At 40.9% G+C, this 18,457-nt stretch overlaps 2 protein-coding genes across 5 annotated transcripts; one reads left to right on the top strand and one right to left on the bottom strand.

Moving 5' to 3' along the window:
* Positions 1 to 6,441: 6,441 nt before the first annotated feature.
* LOC149835660 (Ubiquitin carboxyl-terminal hydrolase family protein) lies at positions 6,442 to 9,373 on the top strand. 2 transcript variants are annotated; one of them, XM_090010614.1, is made up of 2 exons: positions 6,442 to 6,641; positions 7,745 to 9,373. In XM_090010614.1, the coding sequence occupies exons 1-2, from the start codon at positions 6,483 to 6,485 to the stop codon at positions 8,987 to 8,989; spliced, it is 1,404 nt and encodes a 467-aa protein (XP_089866740.1). In that variant the 5' UTR covers positions 6,442 to 6,482; the 3' UTR covers positions 8,990 to 9,373. The 2 variants fall into 2 exon arrangements, with proteins under 2 accessions (XP_089866740.1, XP_089866741.1); XM_090010615.1 differs by having other exon boundaries at positions 7,702 to 9,373.
* Positions 9,374 to 14,022: 4,649 nt separating this feature from the next.
* Positions 14,023 to 17,774, bottom strand: LOC149835659 (uncharacterized). Of its 3 annotated transcripts, XR_016432636.1 has the most exons (5): positions 17,192 to 17,774; positions 15,692 to 15,777; positions 15,431 to 15,599; positions 14,496 to 14,604; positions 14,023 to 14,316 (listed from the first exon to the last, which is right to left on the bottom strand). XR_016432636.1 is itself a non-coding variant. In XM_090010613.1 (3 exons), the coding sequence occupies exons 1-3, from the start codon at positions 17,736 to 17,738 to the stop codon at positions 15,549 to 15,551; spliced, it is 537 nt and encodes a 178-aa protein (XP_089866739.1). In that variant the 5' UTR covers positions 17,739 to 17,750; the 3' UTR covers positions 15,240 to 15,548. The 3 variants fall into 3 exon arrangements, 1 of the variants encoding a protein (XP_089866739.1); XR_016432637.1 differs by lacking the exons at positions 14,023 to 14,316; positions 14,496 to 14,604 and having other exon boundaries at positions 15,240 to 15,508; positions 15,600 to 15,777; XM_090010613.1 differs by lacking the exons at positions 14,023 to 14,316; positions 14,496 to 14,604 and having other exon boundaries at positions 15,240 to 15,599; positions 17,339 to 17,750.
* Between the last annotated feature and the right edge of the window lie 683 nt (positions 17,775 to 18,457).

The following is an 18,457-nucleotide window of genomic DNA, read 5'->3' as shown; positions in this document are numbered from 1 at the left end:
GACCGACTGTTAATCATGATTATCATGTTGATACTTATTCTAATTTCTATCATGATATTGATTATGAAACAATCTGATCTGAAATATGATCCAACGGTCTTAGAGAAGATTCTAAGCATGTCGATTGCATTCGGTTTTGTACCAAAAGTGGACATGTTCAGAATGCCGAAAAATTTGTCGATCAAAATTTCAAGCATTGGCAACAACGCATGAAAATTTGGTTCACGATGATAGGTCTGTTATCTGTTCTGGAACTCGACTGCCCTTTGGTTTTTTATACTGACCCTTATCCTGTTGCGGTTAATGCGGTTGTAGAGTGGAAAGAGAAGGATAGTATATGTCGTGGTTGCATTATGTTGGCCTTATCCAACACGTTGTTCAATGTATATTGTTCCTCGTCTACCACTGTTAAAGCTTTATGGGATCAACTTGACAAAAAATACAATATCGAAGACCAAGGTCTTAAGAAGTACTCGGTTGCCAAGTTTCTGAAATATCAGATGGTAGAGGGCAAGTTGGTTACTGAACAGGCACACAAGTTTTTGTTGTTGCTCCATAATTTGGCTAAAGCTGGTATGAAACTTCCTGAGAAGTTTCAAGTTATGACCATCGTGGATAAATTTTCTAAGTCTTGGTTAGACTTTGATATGTCTCTCAAGCACCGTAGAGGGAATATCTTTCTGGATGATCTTATAGTAGCCATAGCCATTAAAGAAGATCATAGGAACTAAAAACAGGTTGTGATGCCAACTAAATAACCTAAAGTGAACATGATGACCGGATCTTTTAAAGACAAGGGACAAAAACCGAAACCTGCAATAAAAAACCAATTTAAACCTAAGGCCAAGATCCAAAAGAAGGCAAAGAACAAACCTTGCTGGAATTGTGGATAGGTTGGGCACTGGGCTAAGAAATGTTCTTCCAAGAAGACCAAGGCTCATGGGACCACAGATGGAATGTCTCAAGTCAATATGGTGACTAAGATCGTTGGGACCAGTACTGGGTACATTTTTGTTAACCCACAAATCTATCATGTTTATGAGCCGACTAAGTGGCTGGTTGACATTGGGGCTAATGTGCACGTTTGTGCTGATAAGTTTGTCTTTGTCTCATACCAAGCTGGTACAGGCATATCTGTGACTATGGGCAATTCAACAACTACAAAGGTGTTAGAGATTGAATACGTGGATCTGAAATTTCCTTCAAGATGTGTTCTATCTTTACACAAAGTGCACCATGTACCTATAGTTAGAAGAAACATTTTAAGTGGTTCATGTCTTTTTAGAGAGGGTTATGAATTCAATTTTAAATGTAATAAAGTTGTTATTTTACATTCTGAAACCTTTATTGTCAAGGGGTATTTAGATGATGGTTTGTTTAAACTTCGTGTTGAATATATTTGCAATAATAAATTAGAGAATGATCTTTCTTTTGATTCATTGTCTAATGTTGCATATAACATAGAATCATCTGATTTGTGGCATAATAGATTAGGTCATGTGAATTTCAATTCTGTGAAACGCATGATGAACTTAAAGATGATTCCTGAGCATTTTATAGATAAAACTAAAAAATATGAAATTTGTGTGCAAGCTAAACAATGTAAGAAACCATTCCATACGATTGTTAGAGATTTTGAAATATCGAATCTGATGCACACAGATATCTGTGAGTTTAATGGAGTGTTAACTAGAAATCATAAAAAGTATTTTATCACTTTTATAGATGATGACACTAAATATTGTTATGTGTATCTGCTAAAATCAAAAGATAAAGCTTTTGATAAGTTTCTTATTTTTAAGAATGAAGCAGAAACACAAACTGGTAGAAAACTTAAAAGATTGTGGTCTGATAGAGGGAGAGAACATACCTCTAACAAACTCGATAAATATTGCAAATCTGTTGGCATAGTTCATGAGTTTACCGCTCCATATTCTCCTCAGTCTAATGGGATTACAGAAAGAAAGAATAGAACCCTAATTGACATGATTAATACTCTACTTAGAAGTTCTAGATTACCTACTGATGTGTGGGGGGATGGTATGAATACGGTTTGCCATATTCTAAATAGAGTTATTTAGAAGCATAAGGACGATAGCCCCTTTGAACTCTGAAAAAATAAGAAATCTAGCTTGAAATACCTTAAAGTGTGGGGGTATCTTGCAAAGGTACTTGTCCCAGAGCACAACAGAAAGAAGTTGGGTCCTAAAAGCGTAGATGTTGTCTTTTGGGGTTATGTAGAGAACGACTATGCCTATAAGTTCTTAGTAATTAAGTCTGAGATATCTGGCATAGATATAAACTCTATTGTTGAGCTTCGAGAATCTACATTCTTTGAGGATGTATTTCCCATGAAAGTTTGTGTACCTCAAAATCTTTCTTCTTTAGATATACCTTCAACTTCTGGTTTCATTCCCGAACATGTGGAAATGATGATAGATGTAGGGGTTGAGTCATCTTGTTCTCACCCTTGACCAATTGAGTCTGAGGAAACGGTTGAACTAAGAAGGAGCAAGAGACCACGGATTACCAAGGATTTGAGAAGTGATTATATCACTTATTTTATCGAGGATGATCCTCTCACTTTTCGAGATGCAATGGCTTCACATGAAGCAAGGCATTAGAAAGAAGTCATAAAGGGTGAAATGGACTCCATTATCTCTAATGGCACATGGGAACTGGTTGACCTCCCTTGTGGTAGTTCCACTATTGGGTGCAAATGGATCTTTAAGAAGAAGTTGAAATCAGATAGATCCATTGATAAATATAAGGCGAGACTGGTTGCCAAGGGGTTCAAACAAAAGGAGGGAATAGATTATTTTGACACCTATTCTCCGGTTACTCGGATGACCAGAATTAGAGTGCTTATTGCATTGATTTCCATTTATGATCTCTCAGTTCATCAAATGGACATGAAGAATGCCTTTTTGCATGACAATCTTAAAAAAAAGATCTATATGGATCAACCTGAGGGTTATGTGGCTACTGGTAATGAAAATAAAGTTTGTAGACTTGTTAAGTCATTATATGGACTAAAACAAGCCCCTAAATAATGGCATGAGAAGTTTGATAATGTTATTTTATCATTTGGCTTTGTTGTTAATGAATATGATAAATTTTTTTATTGCAAAGTTAAAAGTGATGCATGTATTATTTTATGCCTGTATGTAGATGATATTCTATTGTTTGGTTTCAATATGAGAATTGTGAACGAGACTAAGTCGTTTCTTAGTAGTAAATTTGATATGAAAGATATGGGTGTTGCAAATGTGATCTTAGGCTTAAAGTTGACTCGTTCAGCTGATGATATAACTATTTTTCATCTTATTATGTTGAGAAAGTACTTAAAAATTTGGCTATAAAGAAGAAAGATCTGTAGCAACTCCATATGACCCTTTTATTCCTCTTTATAAGAATACGACTGGTGTCCTTGTGTCTCAATTAAGGTATTCTCAGATTAATGAAAGTTTGATGTATCTTGCAAATTGCACAAGACCGAATATTTAATTCTCTGTGACAAAATTAAGTAGATACACAAGTTATCCAAATCACACTCATTGGAAGGCATTGGACATGGTACTTAGATACCTGAAAGAAACTATTTCCTTGAGTTTGCATTACAAGAGATTCCCTGTCGTTCTTGAGGGATATAGTGATGCGAGCTAGATAGCCATGAACTCTGAAAGTTATGGCATAACATGGTATGTATTTACCTTGGGTGGCGGTGTAGTCGCCTGGAGATCAGTAAAGCAGACCATCCTGTCACTGTCTACTTTTGAGGCTGAGCTCTGTGCTTTAGATGTCACAGAAATGGAAGTTGAATGGTTAAAGGGACTTCTTGAGGAATTTCCTTTAATGAGCAAACCAATTCCTGTTATATCTATGCATTGTGACAATATGGCCATAATTCTAAAAATCAAAAGCACAAAATATAATAAAAAACAGAGAAGACACATCCAAATCAGAATAAAGGGAATTGGTGTCTCAGTTAGTGGTTGTTGTGGACTATGTTGGATCCAAAGAGAACACAACTGATCCATTAACAAAAGGACTAGATAAGTCATTAGTCCTGAAATCCAGAGAGCGGATGAGACTGAAACCCATCACTAGTTCATCTACAGTAGCAACCCAACCTATCTGAGTGGAGATCCCACAAAGTAGGTTTAATGTGGTAATAACAAGCTGTAGAGTGTACCGGATAACACCTTCTTCATGTGATACTTTATACTTGTGTATGTTTCCCTGATTACTCTGGAAAGGTGTTGTAGCTGCAAGTTAAGGAATAATGAAAACTCTGAATGGGTTCAAAGCCTTCTAGGCAAGATGTTAGCAGTGTATCTCTGGAGAAGCCCACCTATGTTAGTGTGACTGTGTGACCGCAATTAAAGGAATTAGGTTATTCTTGAAGTCACTCATGAAACATAATTCAGGCGCATGACCTTTAACGCGTTGCCCCTAAAGACTACAACCAGAACCTTTATCGTGTTGTTGCTAATGAATACTCCTGCACCAAAGGTTCAAGTTCAAGACTTTAGTTCACTTCGTTCCCGTGGGAGTAAAGTTAGTCAACTAAGGTAGTGGTTCAACCCGAAAGGTACCATTACTGAAATCATGATATGTCCTACTGCAGATTACTCTATCTTGCATCTTAGTTTCCTCCTGTTTTCATTCTTTGAATTTATGGGGGAATGTTGGATGTAGGAAGGAAATGTGAGAGAATTTAAATAAAGAAAACGTGAGTACCACTCCTTTAGGAGTAAGTTTAAACTTGATGATGTGGATAGTCCCATATTGAAGAGTTTCAAGATTGTTGTGGGCTTTATAACCTACATGGAAGCTCTTACACTTGTTCCAAAGAACAAGGGAGTGGGATGACTACCACACACACACGCATGTCCGCCCACCGCGTCGTGTTGTGCTGAGCCGAACTTGGGTTCGGGTAATTGGCCCTTTAGGGCCATATCCTATCAGAGTCCAATGACCTTTTTGCCCTGTTTTTTTGTCTTTTATTTAGATTAGATTATGGGTTATGAGAAATGGGTAACGGGTCACGACTCCTCATAATCCATTGACGGGTCATGACTCCTCGAATTCCGTAATGAGTCCCTTCCACATTTTTGTAACTGTTCATGGGTTATAAAAATATGGTTAGGGTTGGGGTTACGAATATAGAACACATAGGAAGTCTGACTCTTCGTTTTCTCTCTCCCTGTTGTTCTCTCTCTCGCTCTTCTGAGTTTTTTCAGAAAGGAGTCTTCTGCAACAGTGGTTCCGAGATATTGTTTTCGAATGATGATTTACCGTCGAAGTGCACTGATCCGGATCGTCAAGCCTATTGTATCCTGGGGGAAGGACGCCGAACTCTATTTACACCGTATGTGGAGGCGAATCTTCTCTAAGGGGAGTACTTTCGTATGCCTTAGCCTATTAGATAATATTAACATGTTTCTGTTGTTTTTATTATGTTCTGTGCATTTGTTTGATCATTTGCTTTTGTCTGGATTTTGGTATTATGCAGAAATCAACATGTTTGCTCCCTATATTTGTTTTGATCGACTGTTAATCATGATTATCGTATTAATACTTTGTTCTGATTTTTGTGAAATGATATGATCTGAAATATGATCCAACACTTTCTTCCCCTGCATCGTTTGTCATGGTGCTCTCCATTGTTCACGTCGCACTGAGCCTCTACCTTCAGGTGAATTGAGCGTTTGTCGCTGCAATTGCCACCGTCGAGGGAAGTTTGGGCCTGGAGCCTCTGCGCCGAAGCTCGAATCTTGTTAAGGGGTCTAGGGCTCTCACTCTCTCTGGTGTTGTTTGGCTTCACCACCGTTGTGCTGTTGTGGGCCTAGAATGGTATGTGGCAGCTGGGCTCGAAGGAGGGTTGGGGTATGATGTCCTTGATTTATGAGAGTGTTCTCTCCTTGGGGAGTAATCACAATCTTGCTCTTGTAGAGTATAGCAACCAACACAGTGTTTTACATGTACTGCAAGGCTTTTCATGGGGAGCTCGCCGGTTTGACCATGGCGGAGTTCCTTAGCGAATATGTTAGCATGCCCTTTGATGACAAAGAAGACCCCTCATGTGGTTTTTTCTTTTTCTTCCTTTCATTTTTCTTCTCTTTTTTTTTTTTTTTGGCTTTCCTCGCCGGGCAACCGTGGTGGAGAAGCTGCTCCACTACCATCACTCCTCTCTTTTATTTTTTACCATTTTTTATTTTATTTTTCTCATGCTACACAAATAAGTGAAAAATTTTTATTTAAAAAACAAATATGATATCAAAACTTCTCGTAAGCAAAATTTTATTTTCCTATAAAAAATTTCTTGCTTCCAAATGTGCCCTTAGTGGTTGCTTGTTTCACTACAAAACCTGAGCACATGAAAGAGCCATGAGCAGTGAAACAATCGCCTGGTATGAAACAAGTGGTGGAGCTTACTGAAGCCCATTTTCGTGATCAGGAGAAAAAGTCGGCCTCAAATGAAAATTTTCCTTCTGCTTAACAATCTTCATATTCGACGGGTCGGCCATTTTTCTTTTTGTGACACTGCCCTCTATCTCTCTCGATCTCCGTCTCTTGGAGGACGCCTGACTCCGCCTTATTCTCGATCTTGCAGTAAGAAGACGACCCGAAAACAGGTTTCTCTCTCTCTCTCTCTCTCTCTCTCTCTCTCAAACGATGAACTGATGGGCAAGGATCCATCGGTCTTTGAAGACCAAAACCCTCTTGATTTTTATTTATCTTTTCTGGGCGCCCCAAGAAAAGATCTGAATTTGATGTAGTCTGCGAAAGACATGGTGAAAACATTTGGGTTCAATCAAATAAAACTCGAAAGAAAGCTTTTTCGAGCTATTTTTCCTTCTTTTGACGGGTTGGTTTTTGTGGGGTTTGCCTTTTGTGTGATAGGTATTTGTGTTTTGGGCTTCTTAAAGATTACTCCCATCGGAATTTACTGTTATGTTATTTGTATTTTCTATTTTCTGTGTGCTTTTGGTTGATTTTTCCTCACTGGGGGCATGCTAGGCCTTTTGCAATTGATTTTTTTTTTTTAAATCTTCATTATGTTTAGCCAGTAGCCGAGTGGGAAATTAGCTGAGAACTTGTAACTTGTTGGTTAGATGTTGGTGGTAGGGCAAATCTTACAGAATCTTCAGTAAATAAAATTGCAGCAATTGATCGATGTTTTGGTTGAAACCTGTGGTAGATTGGAAACTACGTATAGAGATAGATTGATTGGAACACCATTCAATCATAAGTAGTGCGTGATTCTGTCAGGCATGTTTGTGAATGCAATACATGTTCGGTAAAGCACGGGATAGAAGCAGTGTGACAAATATCGGCGATATTTTTAAAAAATCGCATAAAACTGTGAGAAATTACCTAAACATTGTAAACTGTAATTTCTCACGATATTTTCAAAATTTAGCATTTTTCGTAAAAACATAACTATAGGATTTTAAACGCAATATTTATGTTTTTTACAACTATTTGTCGTGAAAAAATCATGTTTTTATTTTTAAATATTTTTTAGTTGTATATGTTCATTAGAATTTAGTTTTTCAAATCTTTAATTTCTTTATTCTTGCTGATATTTTGCTGAAAAATGCCGGTTTTCCAAAAAAATAAAGTTCTAGCGAGTTTTTTTGCCGTCGTTTTTTTTTTTTTTACATTTTTAACGTTTGTCATCACGGATTGAAGGCGCTCGAAATATTATGAAAAAGCCATTCTCCTGCTCTGCTAGAACCAGAAACACGATGGCAACGACGAAGACAAAGAATTAATCATGTTGAGGCGCATGTTCTTTCGATGTCCTTCGCCCTCCTCCTTCCTCCTTCTCGTTCCTAGAAGGACGAAGAAGACAACATCCGCACAGTCGGTGGAGTCTCGCCACCGAGATGCGACCTTCGAGAAGCTCATGAGCCACCAGAAGCACGCCACCAAGATCGCCACCATCCAATCGCTTGTCTATGCTTCTCCTGACCTTTCCCTCCCTGTCCCCTTCCTCTCCAAGCTCAGCCAGCGTCTCCGCCTCTCCAAGGGTGCCCCTTCCTTCCTCCGCAAGTTCCCCCACATCTTCGCCTTCTCCTCCGACTACCCCCGCTCCTTTCGATTTACCGCCCCCGCAGCCGATGTCTTCCGCCAGGAGTCTGATGCCATCGACCAGTTGAAACCCAATGTCATCGATCACCTTCGGCGGCTGCTCTCCATGTCTGCCTCCCGAGCCCTCCCCCTCCGAGCCATCTTCAAGGTTTGGAGAGAGTTGGGCCTTCCTGATGATTTCGAGGACTCCATCATCTCTGAGAACCCTAGCGTCTTTGTCGTCGTCGACAACCCTAACGAGCCCAACACCCATTTGCTAAAACTCGTGGAAAGGCCGAGAATTTCTCTGGTTCCGGCCGTCGAAAGGTGGAGGGAGGTAAAGTATCGGAAGAACCGATTGGATCCAACAGAGATTAGGTTCGCGTTCTGGCATGGCTTCCCTCCTGGCATGAGATTGAGCAAGGAATTCAAGGCTAGGGTTAGGGAATGGCAAAGTTTGCCCTATTGGGGTCCCTATGAAGATATTGGGCATGTGGATTTCAGCAAGAGTACGAGCCGATCGAAGGCGGGGATCAAGAGGATGGAGAAACGAGCCGTCGGGATCATTCACGAGTTCTTGAGCCTAACCATGGAGAAGATGGTGGAGGTGGAGAAGATCAGCCAATTCAGGAAATGGTTCAGGATTGATCTCAACATAAGGGATTTGTTCCTGGACCACCCTGGGATATTCTATCTATCGACGAAGGGGAAAACACATACTGTGTTCCTCAGAGAGGCTTACGATCGTGGCTGCCTGATCGATCCGAATCCTGTCTATGTCGCGAGAAGAAAGCTACTTGATCTTGTTATGATGGGCCGCCGGGGTACTGGTTGTGGTGAATATGATCAGAATCCAGAAATCATTGACGAAAGTTCAGAATCGGAGTGCGAGGAAGACAGAGTTTGAGGTAGGAACTGGATTGTTTCGCTCTGGCATTGATGTTTTGTTTGAATTACATTGATGCAACGACAAGCTCAATTGGTGATGCTTGAGTTATTATGTTGGTTGAGAAGTCAGCTCCAAGTTGAATGTGAGGCCTGATAGTTTGAAAGCAGTGTGAGTGTGGCGAAATATATGGCATGACACAGGAGCTAGCATGTACTAACTGGCATCAGATGATGATGCTTATATCATGTCTCCAAATTGGATTATTCTGTGTATGCCTGTATCGTATATTGAAGTTAGTTAGTCAAAAGAGGCTTCGTGCTTAGATCCATGGAATTCTTGTTCTTGCATGATCCATTCTGAGTCGAACTGTGAAAGAAACATGTTCTATCTTCTGACTTCTAATTGATGGTAAAGCAGATATGGTAATCTAATCTCATTTAATAATTATTCCAAATTCCAATTGCTAATTCATTTATTTAGATTCTGTCTAATAGGGGTTTTTGGATTCTATTTGGGGTTCGGGTCAGTGGTACCAATTCCATCAATGGGATTCGAGTTCCTAAGGCTGGAAATAAATGAAAAATGGGAATAAAAAATGGATGTGGACCTATTTCATTTGCACTTATACGTATCTGGTACTGGTATAGCCCGCAGCTTATACAACTTATAAAAAAGAATATCCTTTTGTTGGTTGACCGACTATCTATGATTCATAATCCAGATGATTTCTTTTTTTAGATTTGCGCTGATCAGCAATGGAATGTATCAATTGTGGGAAAATGAGAGCTTTGAAGCAATGTGAGGGAGGCAGACTTCATATCATGATTTGGGAGCTAACATGTACTGGTTGGCATTGAAGGATGAAACTCATGTCATGTTGATGCTGTCCATAGATCAAATTTGTTCATGGATTGTGATGTAGAGCAGGCGGTACCAGTTAGGGGTGGCAATCGGGTCGGGTTGGCGGGTTGGCGTGTCAGCATACCTCAACCCGAACCCGACCCGTTTATTAAACGGGTCGGCTGTGGCAAACACGAACCCGACCCGTTTAATAAACGGGTAACCCGACACGACCCGCCAACCCATTTAATAAATGGGTTGGGTCGGGTAAACAGGTTTTCAGGTTGGCGGGTCGGGTTGGCGGGTTGATGGATCGGGTTGGCAGGTTGATGGATCGGGTTGGCAGGTTGGCGGGTCGGGTTGGCGGGTTGGGAGCCGGGTTGGCGGGTCGGGTTGGCGGGTCGACCCACCCGCCTAACCCGTTTATTAAACGGGTTGGTGGGTTGGCATACCCCCAACCCGAACCCGACCTGTTTAATAAACGGGTTACACGGGTCGACCCGTTTATTAAACGGGTTGGCTTAAGCCCAACCCGAACCCGCCTAAGAGGCGGGTTGGCAGGTCGGGTTGGCGGGTCGTGTCAGAAATCGCCACCCCTAGTACCAGTACCATGTGACCTTGGCACGGCCAGGGAACCCGACCCACCATTTGGAATGGACGATCGGATCCAGCAGCAGGATCCGACCCCAGTTGAGTTGACTCGATGCAGGAAGATAACGCCCACCTACTCCAGAAAAGGGAAGACCGGGCTCAGCACCGATCCAGTCCCAAATTGAAGCCTTCTCGGGTCCGGGTTCAGACCCGAGACCCGGATCCGATGGCCATCTTTAAAAAGCACTGCTTAGGGCTGCGTGAGAGCAGTTTTTGGAGAATAACTACAACTTGTTTTTTTTTCTTTCTCAGCAGCCTTGTTTTCTTTATGTGTCATTCTTTTCTTTTTTTTCATTACTGTTCGTTGTTTGCCTTTTCCTTCAAGTTATTTATCAGCAACCTGTCATTGACATTGGGCATTTAATAAAAATAAGTTCCAGCATCACCGTCTGGGTGAGCTTTATTGTTTTTAAGCCTGTTCAGCATACGACTGTACACAGTCGTGCCTTCACAGCCTCCATCAAGGTCACGCGAGAGCTGGTGTTCGCATCAAGAAGTCGTGTCTTCATTGCCCTTATCGCAGCCCTCTGAAGGCTACATCAACTTGGTATCAGAGCCCAGACATCCTCCTTCGGCAGTCGCATGGCTCAAGAGGCGAGGGACGATCCGGCACGCGGCAAGGAACGGGAAGAAGTCGGTACCGAAGACCCAATGATGCGCATGATGGAGATGATGACAAAGATGCAAGAGAATATGCTGCGCATGAAGAGAGAAATGGCTGGGATCACAAAGAGGATGGATGGGATTCACTGTCGACTCGTCGCCATCGAATCGACTGCAGGATCGAACCCAGCGACAACCCAACCAGTGGGTACCACCGTAGGCGATGGCGCCGTAAGTATCATCACGGCTGCAACGATCGACCCAGCCCAACTGGGTCCTCAGCCTGCGGTATCTCAGGAGGGTTTTGGGGAAGGTCTGCGTCGGACTATCTATCGAGAGACGCTTCAGCAAGGTACGCCTCCCCTGAACTCTTGTGCGACTGCGATGCAGCCGACCCCGGGGCCTCTTGGAGATCCTCCCCTCACTGGCGTGAACCCACAGGCCTGGCATCGACCCACGCACCTGGGAATGCAGGCTGGACCAGCCTACATGGCCCGAGTTTGACGTCGGATCAGTCCGTGGGTGTGCCAAGCTGCCAGCATCAGCTCGTGCAGGGATGGGTCTGTCAACCCTCCCAGCACCCGCGCGCGGGGGTGTGCTCGCCGACAACTCGAAGACTAAGGGGATTGACCCCCTGTGGTCCGGACCTGACCCCTCAGGGACCGGTCAGGAACTTATTTTAATCGGGTCCGTACCCGATTACCGAGGACCACCCTTTGGGTTCTCAGGAGCGGGTCCGGGTCTGGCAGCCCCATACCCAGCCTACCCAGTTGGGTTTGGTTCATAGTTCGCTCCGAATCCGACCCAACCCGTGAATTTTGAACCCTTTTCGGGTAGTGTGTATTCTTGAATTCTCTTTGTGAACCCTTGTGGTTCTTGTGGTGTATTTGTGAGAACTTGTTGAGAGACATTTGTTATAATGCATTTTTCACTTTCTTACACTTTGAACCATAAAGCATTACACACATCAAAAGGGGCCATATACTAACCAGCCTTGCTTTCTTGCTATGCATTTGATTATTCCCTTTAACCTGTAGATAAACATTAAATTTAAATTCAAATTCAATATGCTAGAAATTTGATCCTTTAAAAATAATTTAAATAAAAGAGAAAATGAAAGCATACCTCCTCACGGCTGGCCTTGTTCTTTGAATTTGTGGATTGCACCTTGTGAACAGATCCTGGTAAACAACATAAGTCAAGCTGCTACCACATAGGTCAAATCATAGAACACAGTCATATTTGCAGAAGGTAAAGGAGAGATCTTCTGTAGGGATGTACAAACTAAAAAGGGAAATTTTAGGTAAGCAGACAACCTTTTGATGCTGGGGACATTGTTATGCTTTTCCTTGACTTCTGACAGGAAAAGAAAAGAAAAATCCCATGAGACATTTTTGCATGCATCACTTTATAAAAGCTATATACTTAATACTTTTCATATATGTACATTTACCCTGCAAGTTATTGAAAATAAAGAAGCACATGTGAAGATAAAGCTAAATGGATGTCGCAAATGAAACTGCATATGATAGCATTTGATGGAGAGGAGCATCTACATGGAATATGTTGAAGCATGGTCTATCTTAATTCTTGCAGATATGCACATTCATGTGTCTCCTCGTGCAACAGAAGGAATATAATTGTAACCTTTTGGAAGTGAGTAGTATATTTGTGTCATTTCTGGGCATCAGCACCTAAACTTGATGTATGTGTGTATAGCAATACCTACCTGATTAACTAGTACATGACTTCATAAAACAGATCTGATTAGTTCAAGATTCAATTCAGTTGCTGAAAACTGTGCCAGGCAGAACTTGGCTTACATTTCTTCTTGGATATCTGATCAAACCAGGTGAAGCCATTTAGGTACATTTTTTAGGAGTTTGTGCTGGATTTGAGTATGAGAAAGGAGAACGAAAGACATAGGCAGTCACTATGTTACTTCATGTTATGAAAAAATCACCATGCTAAGAGAGATTTTACTTTATCTAGTAAATGGTTCATCTTCAACAATAAAGGAAAATAGTAATGCATCTTTTGCACATTTTGGGGGTTCATTCCTCTTCATAAGCAGATGCTGGATGGTACCAGTCAATGAAAAAGATGAAAACATCCAATTGTTTCTCTTTCTTTGTCCTGGTTGTAAGGGAGAATAAAAAATGGACAACAATGTGCAATGGAGAGTGGAATCTTCTCAGCGATACTTATGGTTGGAAAGGATCTCAGTGATACTTATCGTTGGAAAGGAATGAACTGTATCTTAAGTCAATTCATCCAAGCTGTTCACAAATGAATACCAAAGGATAACGGAGTTGCACAACAATGAAAAAGCATATTCCTCTCGCTTTGCGATTTCAAAAAGTTCTTGCCATTGTTGGTAATAAGTGAACAACAATAGTAATTATAGTATGTGTAACAAGTCCTTTTGAAATAATTCATACACGCTCTTCCCAATGTGGATTCAGATCACAAACATCTGGCAGACCTTATCTGAATTTGAATCCAAATTAGGGAAATCGTTGGTCAGGCTGGATTAGATTTAGAACTAACCTGACAGGACCAGTATCTGATATTAAAATTCTATATGCTTATGTAGATCTCTAAATCGCACAGGCACAAGACCTTGATGCTTCAATGTCTATAGTTAACACTTGATGAAGTTGCCGTAGAATTGCAGAATTTTGGCATCTGTAGCATGTACATATGCAAACCACCACCATGTTCTCCTGATTAGTGCAAATTAAGATAACCATAATATAATTTTGAAGAACCATATGCACGATTTGAAAATTTGACACCACAGACGAAGGTGCACTTTTGGAGTACTCATGGTAACGAGGACTAGATATATATAATTTAATCAGTAATTATTTAGTTATTGTCATGCATACTTTAAAAAGGACAACAGAGACGGACAAAGGTAGCACAACTGACAGTGACCATGCATTAAAATATTCATGAAAATATCAAAATAACATTTAAATGAAAACAAACAAAACATTTTTTTTCTGGATAGTCAGCATACAATTTCATTTTACTTCTAAAGCAACATTGAGATTGTGTTTGACCCTTATCTCCACTTTCTCAAATAAAGTAGATATAGCTGCTTGCACTAATCCTCCTTGTTTTTTCTTGGAACTTTCTTTTGATCTTTCTGTAGCTGCAGATAACTGCTGAGCTTTAGCTGAAAGAAGGCTCTGTGCCCTTACATGAGCATTTTCACCAACAGGAGCCTTATTGGAATTTTTTGGCTGTACGTTCATTTAGATATCCTCAGCACGGGACAGGATTAAAGCTAAAGCAGGAAGTAAAGCACAACCAAACCAAAAGACCATGCATAAGTTATAACAAAAATTATTTAACGTCTGACACAAAATTTTGCAGGAACTTTTGGATATTTCATCATGCTGTTCTTAAATTTGTTTCCAACCTGTTGATCAAGTTTCTTTTCTTTCATCCTGGACACACCATTGGAATCAGACCCCTCTATGGAACTGTCACTATCAACATCTTCATCCCCTGAAGAAGATTCAGCATATCTACAACAGAAGAAAAACAAAAGCATGCTAGTTATAGAGATATTTATCTACTTAACAATTAAGATTCAGGTTCCTTATATGCAGAAAAAATGGAAGGCAAACACACTTGTCTCTCCATGACAAAGCCAAGAGGTATATGAGAAAACTATGTGCATTTGAGCACAACAACCTACAACTGAGTCCAGCACAAAATCATGCAATAAAATACAATTGCAACAAGGATGAAATATATGCAAGTGTGCTGACAGTAATGGTGCATTCACAATTTCTGGGTGCTTTAAAATTCTTAGCATACAACATAAATAGATACATATAGTTATTCATGATTACCTATTTATATTTTCCACGTTTTTCATTCGTTTAGATGTGCCTGCATTGGAAACCATGTGACATAGCTTACCACCAGGAGGAGTCAACCCCCTTCCAATAAAACTTTAATTTTTTCCTTGAGGATATTTTTTTCTTTTTTGTGAAGAAAGTTTGACGCTGGAAACATTAACACCTCATTCAAAAGCACAAAGAGGTAGAAGAAGATGGGGATGGCAACAACCAGTCATCCATAGGAAGTCCATTTATACACTACAGGAGGTTACAGAAGCAACAAGGATTGAATTTATTATTGTTGCGAAGATGCATGAAAAGAAGTGCAGTGAAGCCTTATCTGAATCCATAAAAGAAAACAGGAATTCAAGGCCAAAGTATAACAAATAATTACTAAAGCACTGACAAAATTGATATGGAAAATCTATGATAGAAAATCAGAAGCACGTGACTGTTTTTCCAGCTGTTCTGGATGAGTGTTTAGTTGGCATCAATTCCAAGGCACCTTTCATAGTCTTAGCAGTTACAGGCCCAGAATCCTCAGAAGCATCACTGATTAACTTGGTTTTAGGAGAAACTGCCACTGCATATTCATGAGCAGATTTATCCACATGAGATTCTTCCTACATTGCGGCACCAACTCCACCTTTAAAATTGTATTCTGCATGCTTCACCTGATTGTAAAGAATACAACATACAGACAGTTGATTCACCATCCTCTTTCAAAGATAAGTGACTCTTGTCAAAAAGTGTGACACAAACAGACCTCTTTCAATTCTTCTGGAAATTCGAGCTTAAGTTCATCAGGGTTTTCTTCTTTGGTCCCAATCCACCAAGCATCAGAAAAACAACCTACAAAAAAACTTGTAACAGATTAAATACGAGAAAACCTAACTCTAACCATATCTTATTCTCGCAAAGATAGTGAAAGGAAGGGACATGACTAAGTTGTATCACACATTTGTCTCAAGTAAATGATCAGGGAGACAGTAATGCATCACATCATGTCCAAGAAACAATACATCTGCCAGAAGCAATTGTCATGTCCATGATATTTAGGGCATGTTTGTAATGCCTTGTGATTCTTGGATTTCCTCAATACCTTGTGATTGCAAGTCACAATCACAAGTTCACGACACTTTCTCAAGGTTAGTGAAGCATGAGAAAAGTACAAGTTGTGATTGCGATTGTCAGTTGCCACTGTTTTTGCCTTGAATCTTGTGAAAGTTGGTCACAAGAGTGACCTTGTGACCAACAATCACAACTTCTATTTTCTAAGTTATGACTGTTCATCTCCACCTGTGACCAAAGCAAAAACGCCCTTAATAATGTTTGACAAACTTTGGTTGTGCTAGCAAACAAATATTCATGTACAAATATCGAGGCTTGGAAATGCTTGGATGAGAAAGGTTTAGTATGGTTGGCAAATCTTTTTAACAAGATTTGGCGGACAAATAAGATGCCTAATGAGTGGAGGCAAAGTACTTTGGTGCCTCTCTATAAGAATAAGGGTGATATACAAGATTGCACAAACGTAAGAAGGTAGGCGTTGCATCCATTGAAAATAAGATGAGTGAGAATCATTTACAATGGTTTGGGCATATTCGGCAAAGGCCTAATGATGCTCCGGTTAGAAGGATGGAGAAATGTGAAAATATATTAGCTAAAAGAGGCCGGGGTAGGCCTAAGAAGACTTGGATGGAGATGATAAGAAAGGATATGAATGCTTTGAACCTCACCGAGGACATGACATTGGATAGAAATGATTTGAGGAGAAGGATTCATGTGGAGGACCCACAATGATTTTCTTTTTGGTTCATATCACCGACCCCAATTGTTTGGGATGAAGGCGTTGTTGTTGTTGTTGTAAAATTATAGAAGACGTCCTTCAACATCAAATAATTCCATTGAATCAAGTATGATTGCATGTGTAATAGCATCTATTATACAGGGAATATCAATGAACCCAATTATTGCAATTGCTTAGGATATCCTCTTTTAGCTTCTATGGTCTATTTCTTCGTTAAAAAACCATCTTACTAACTTAACTGGAATAAAAGAATTAGTAGATCAGTTCCCCCGAAAATGAATACATAGCAAAGGTTTCATATCAAATTTAGCTAATCATGCATGTTAGATAGCTCATCAGGTCCTTCGATTTCTTCCATAATCCTACCACTATGCAATGCAATCAATAGTTCAGGAAAACAAAAGAATGAAATAGAAACAAATGGTGAAATGCTACAGATGAAAGGTTGGTACTGACCATATTCTCAAACGAATCCTCACATGAAATGATTTTTTATGATTTGGATAATTGCAAGGTCAGATACTTGTTCTTCGGGTAAATGATAGTACCAAACAACTTCATTCGACCCTGCACATGATAAACACAAATGAGAGAGAGAGAGACCTGATGGAAGTCGATGTAGAGGACGGGTTTCTTCGTGTGGAGGCCGTCGAGCTCGCCGATCTTGCCGCCGGAGAGGGGGACGAAGAGGCCGGGGAGAGCGAAGAGGAAGCGGCTCTTGTGGGCGGCCTTCTTCACGACGACGCGGCCGTCGCGCTTCAGGGCGGCCTTCGAGGGCTGCAGCGGCTCGCTGGGGTTTGCGGGGGAGAGCGAGAGCAGGCCCTTCTCCAGGGCCAGCCGGGCCGCTCCCGCGCTTCGTTGCCCTCCGCCGGCGCCAACTTCTTCTCGCCGCGGCCGTCTCCAGCGGCCTCACGGCCGGCGGACGGGGCCGCTCCTCCGCCTCATCGCCGCCGCCGCGGCCGCCTGCCGATGCCTTCTCCCTCTTCTTCGACGGCCGAGCCATTGCGTGGTCCGATCCGTGCCGCTGCTGGGTCTGCGCGGGACTCTCTCCCTCTCTTTGGACTTCTGGAGTGCAGACTGACTCAGCGTCAGCGATTCGTTGACTAGGGCAAAATGGATCGGACTCATCCGAGTCCTCCGATTTTTTTTATCGGATGTAGATCTTAAAACAAGATCCAGACTTATATTCGGATTAGATCCTGCCACAGAAGTATCGATTCAGACCCGATTCAAGAAGAGCAGAAGAGAGAGAGAGAGAGAGAGAGAGAGAGAGAGAGAGAGAGACTTTTGTCACACTTTGGAATCTCATTATTGCAAGTTGTTTTGATCAAATCTATACCCCAAAGTATTGGGGGCAGGTACTAAAGATCCTCGAACTTTCAGGGGGCTCTGATTTTGGGCAGATGAATCTCGCCAATACAGCTCCTTATGGTTTTCGTTGGGTGATTATTTACAATAAAACAATTGATGGAGGCCAGCTTGATTTCATAAAGATCATAAGAACCTTTGTTTCTGATAAAAAATATATTACTTTTTAAGAATAAATATTTGATATACAATCAACCGTTCTTACAGTCTAGTTAGCAAGATCTATCTTTTCATATTTTGTTTTGTTGGTAATTTAATCAGATGCAATTTACATGCTTTACTTAGTAGAGATGGATATGATGGTTGTAAAGGCATTAAAATCTTTAGAAACAAAAAAACGTATTATTTCATCAA

The sequence above is a fragment of the Nuphar pumila genome, chromosome 6 (genome assembly GCF_984573655.1).
Source record: "Nuphar pumila chromosome 6, dmNupPumi1.hap1.1, whole genome shotgun sequence".
Taxonomy (NCBI): domain Eukaryota; kingdom Viridiplantae; phylum Streptophyta; class Magnoliopsida; order Nymphaeales; family Nymphaeaceae; genus Nuphar; species Nuphar pumila.
The sequence above is the reverse complement of the archived record's forward strand: the minus strand, read 5'-3'. Positions and strand labels throughout refer to the sequence as shown.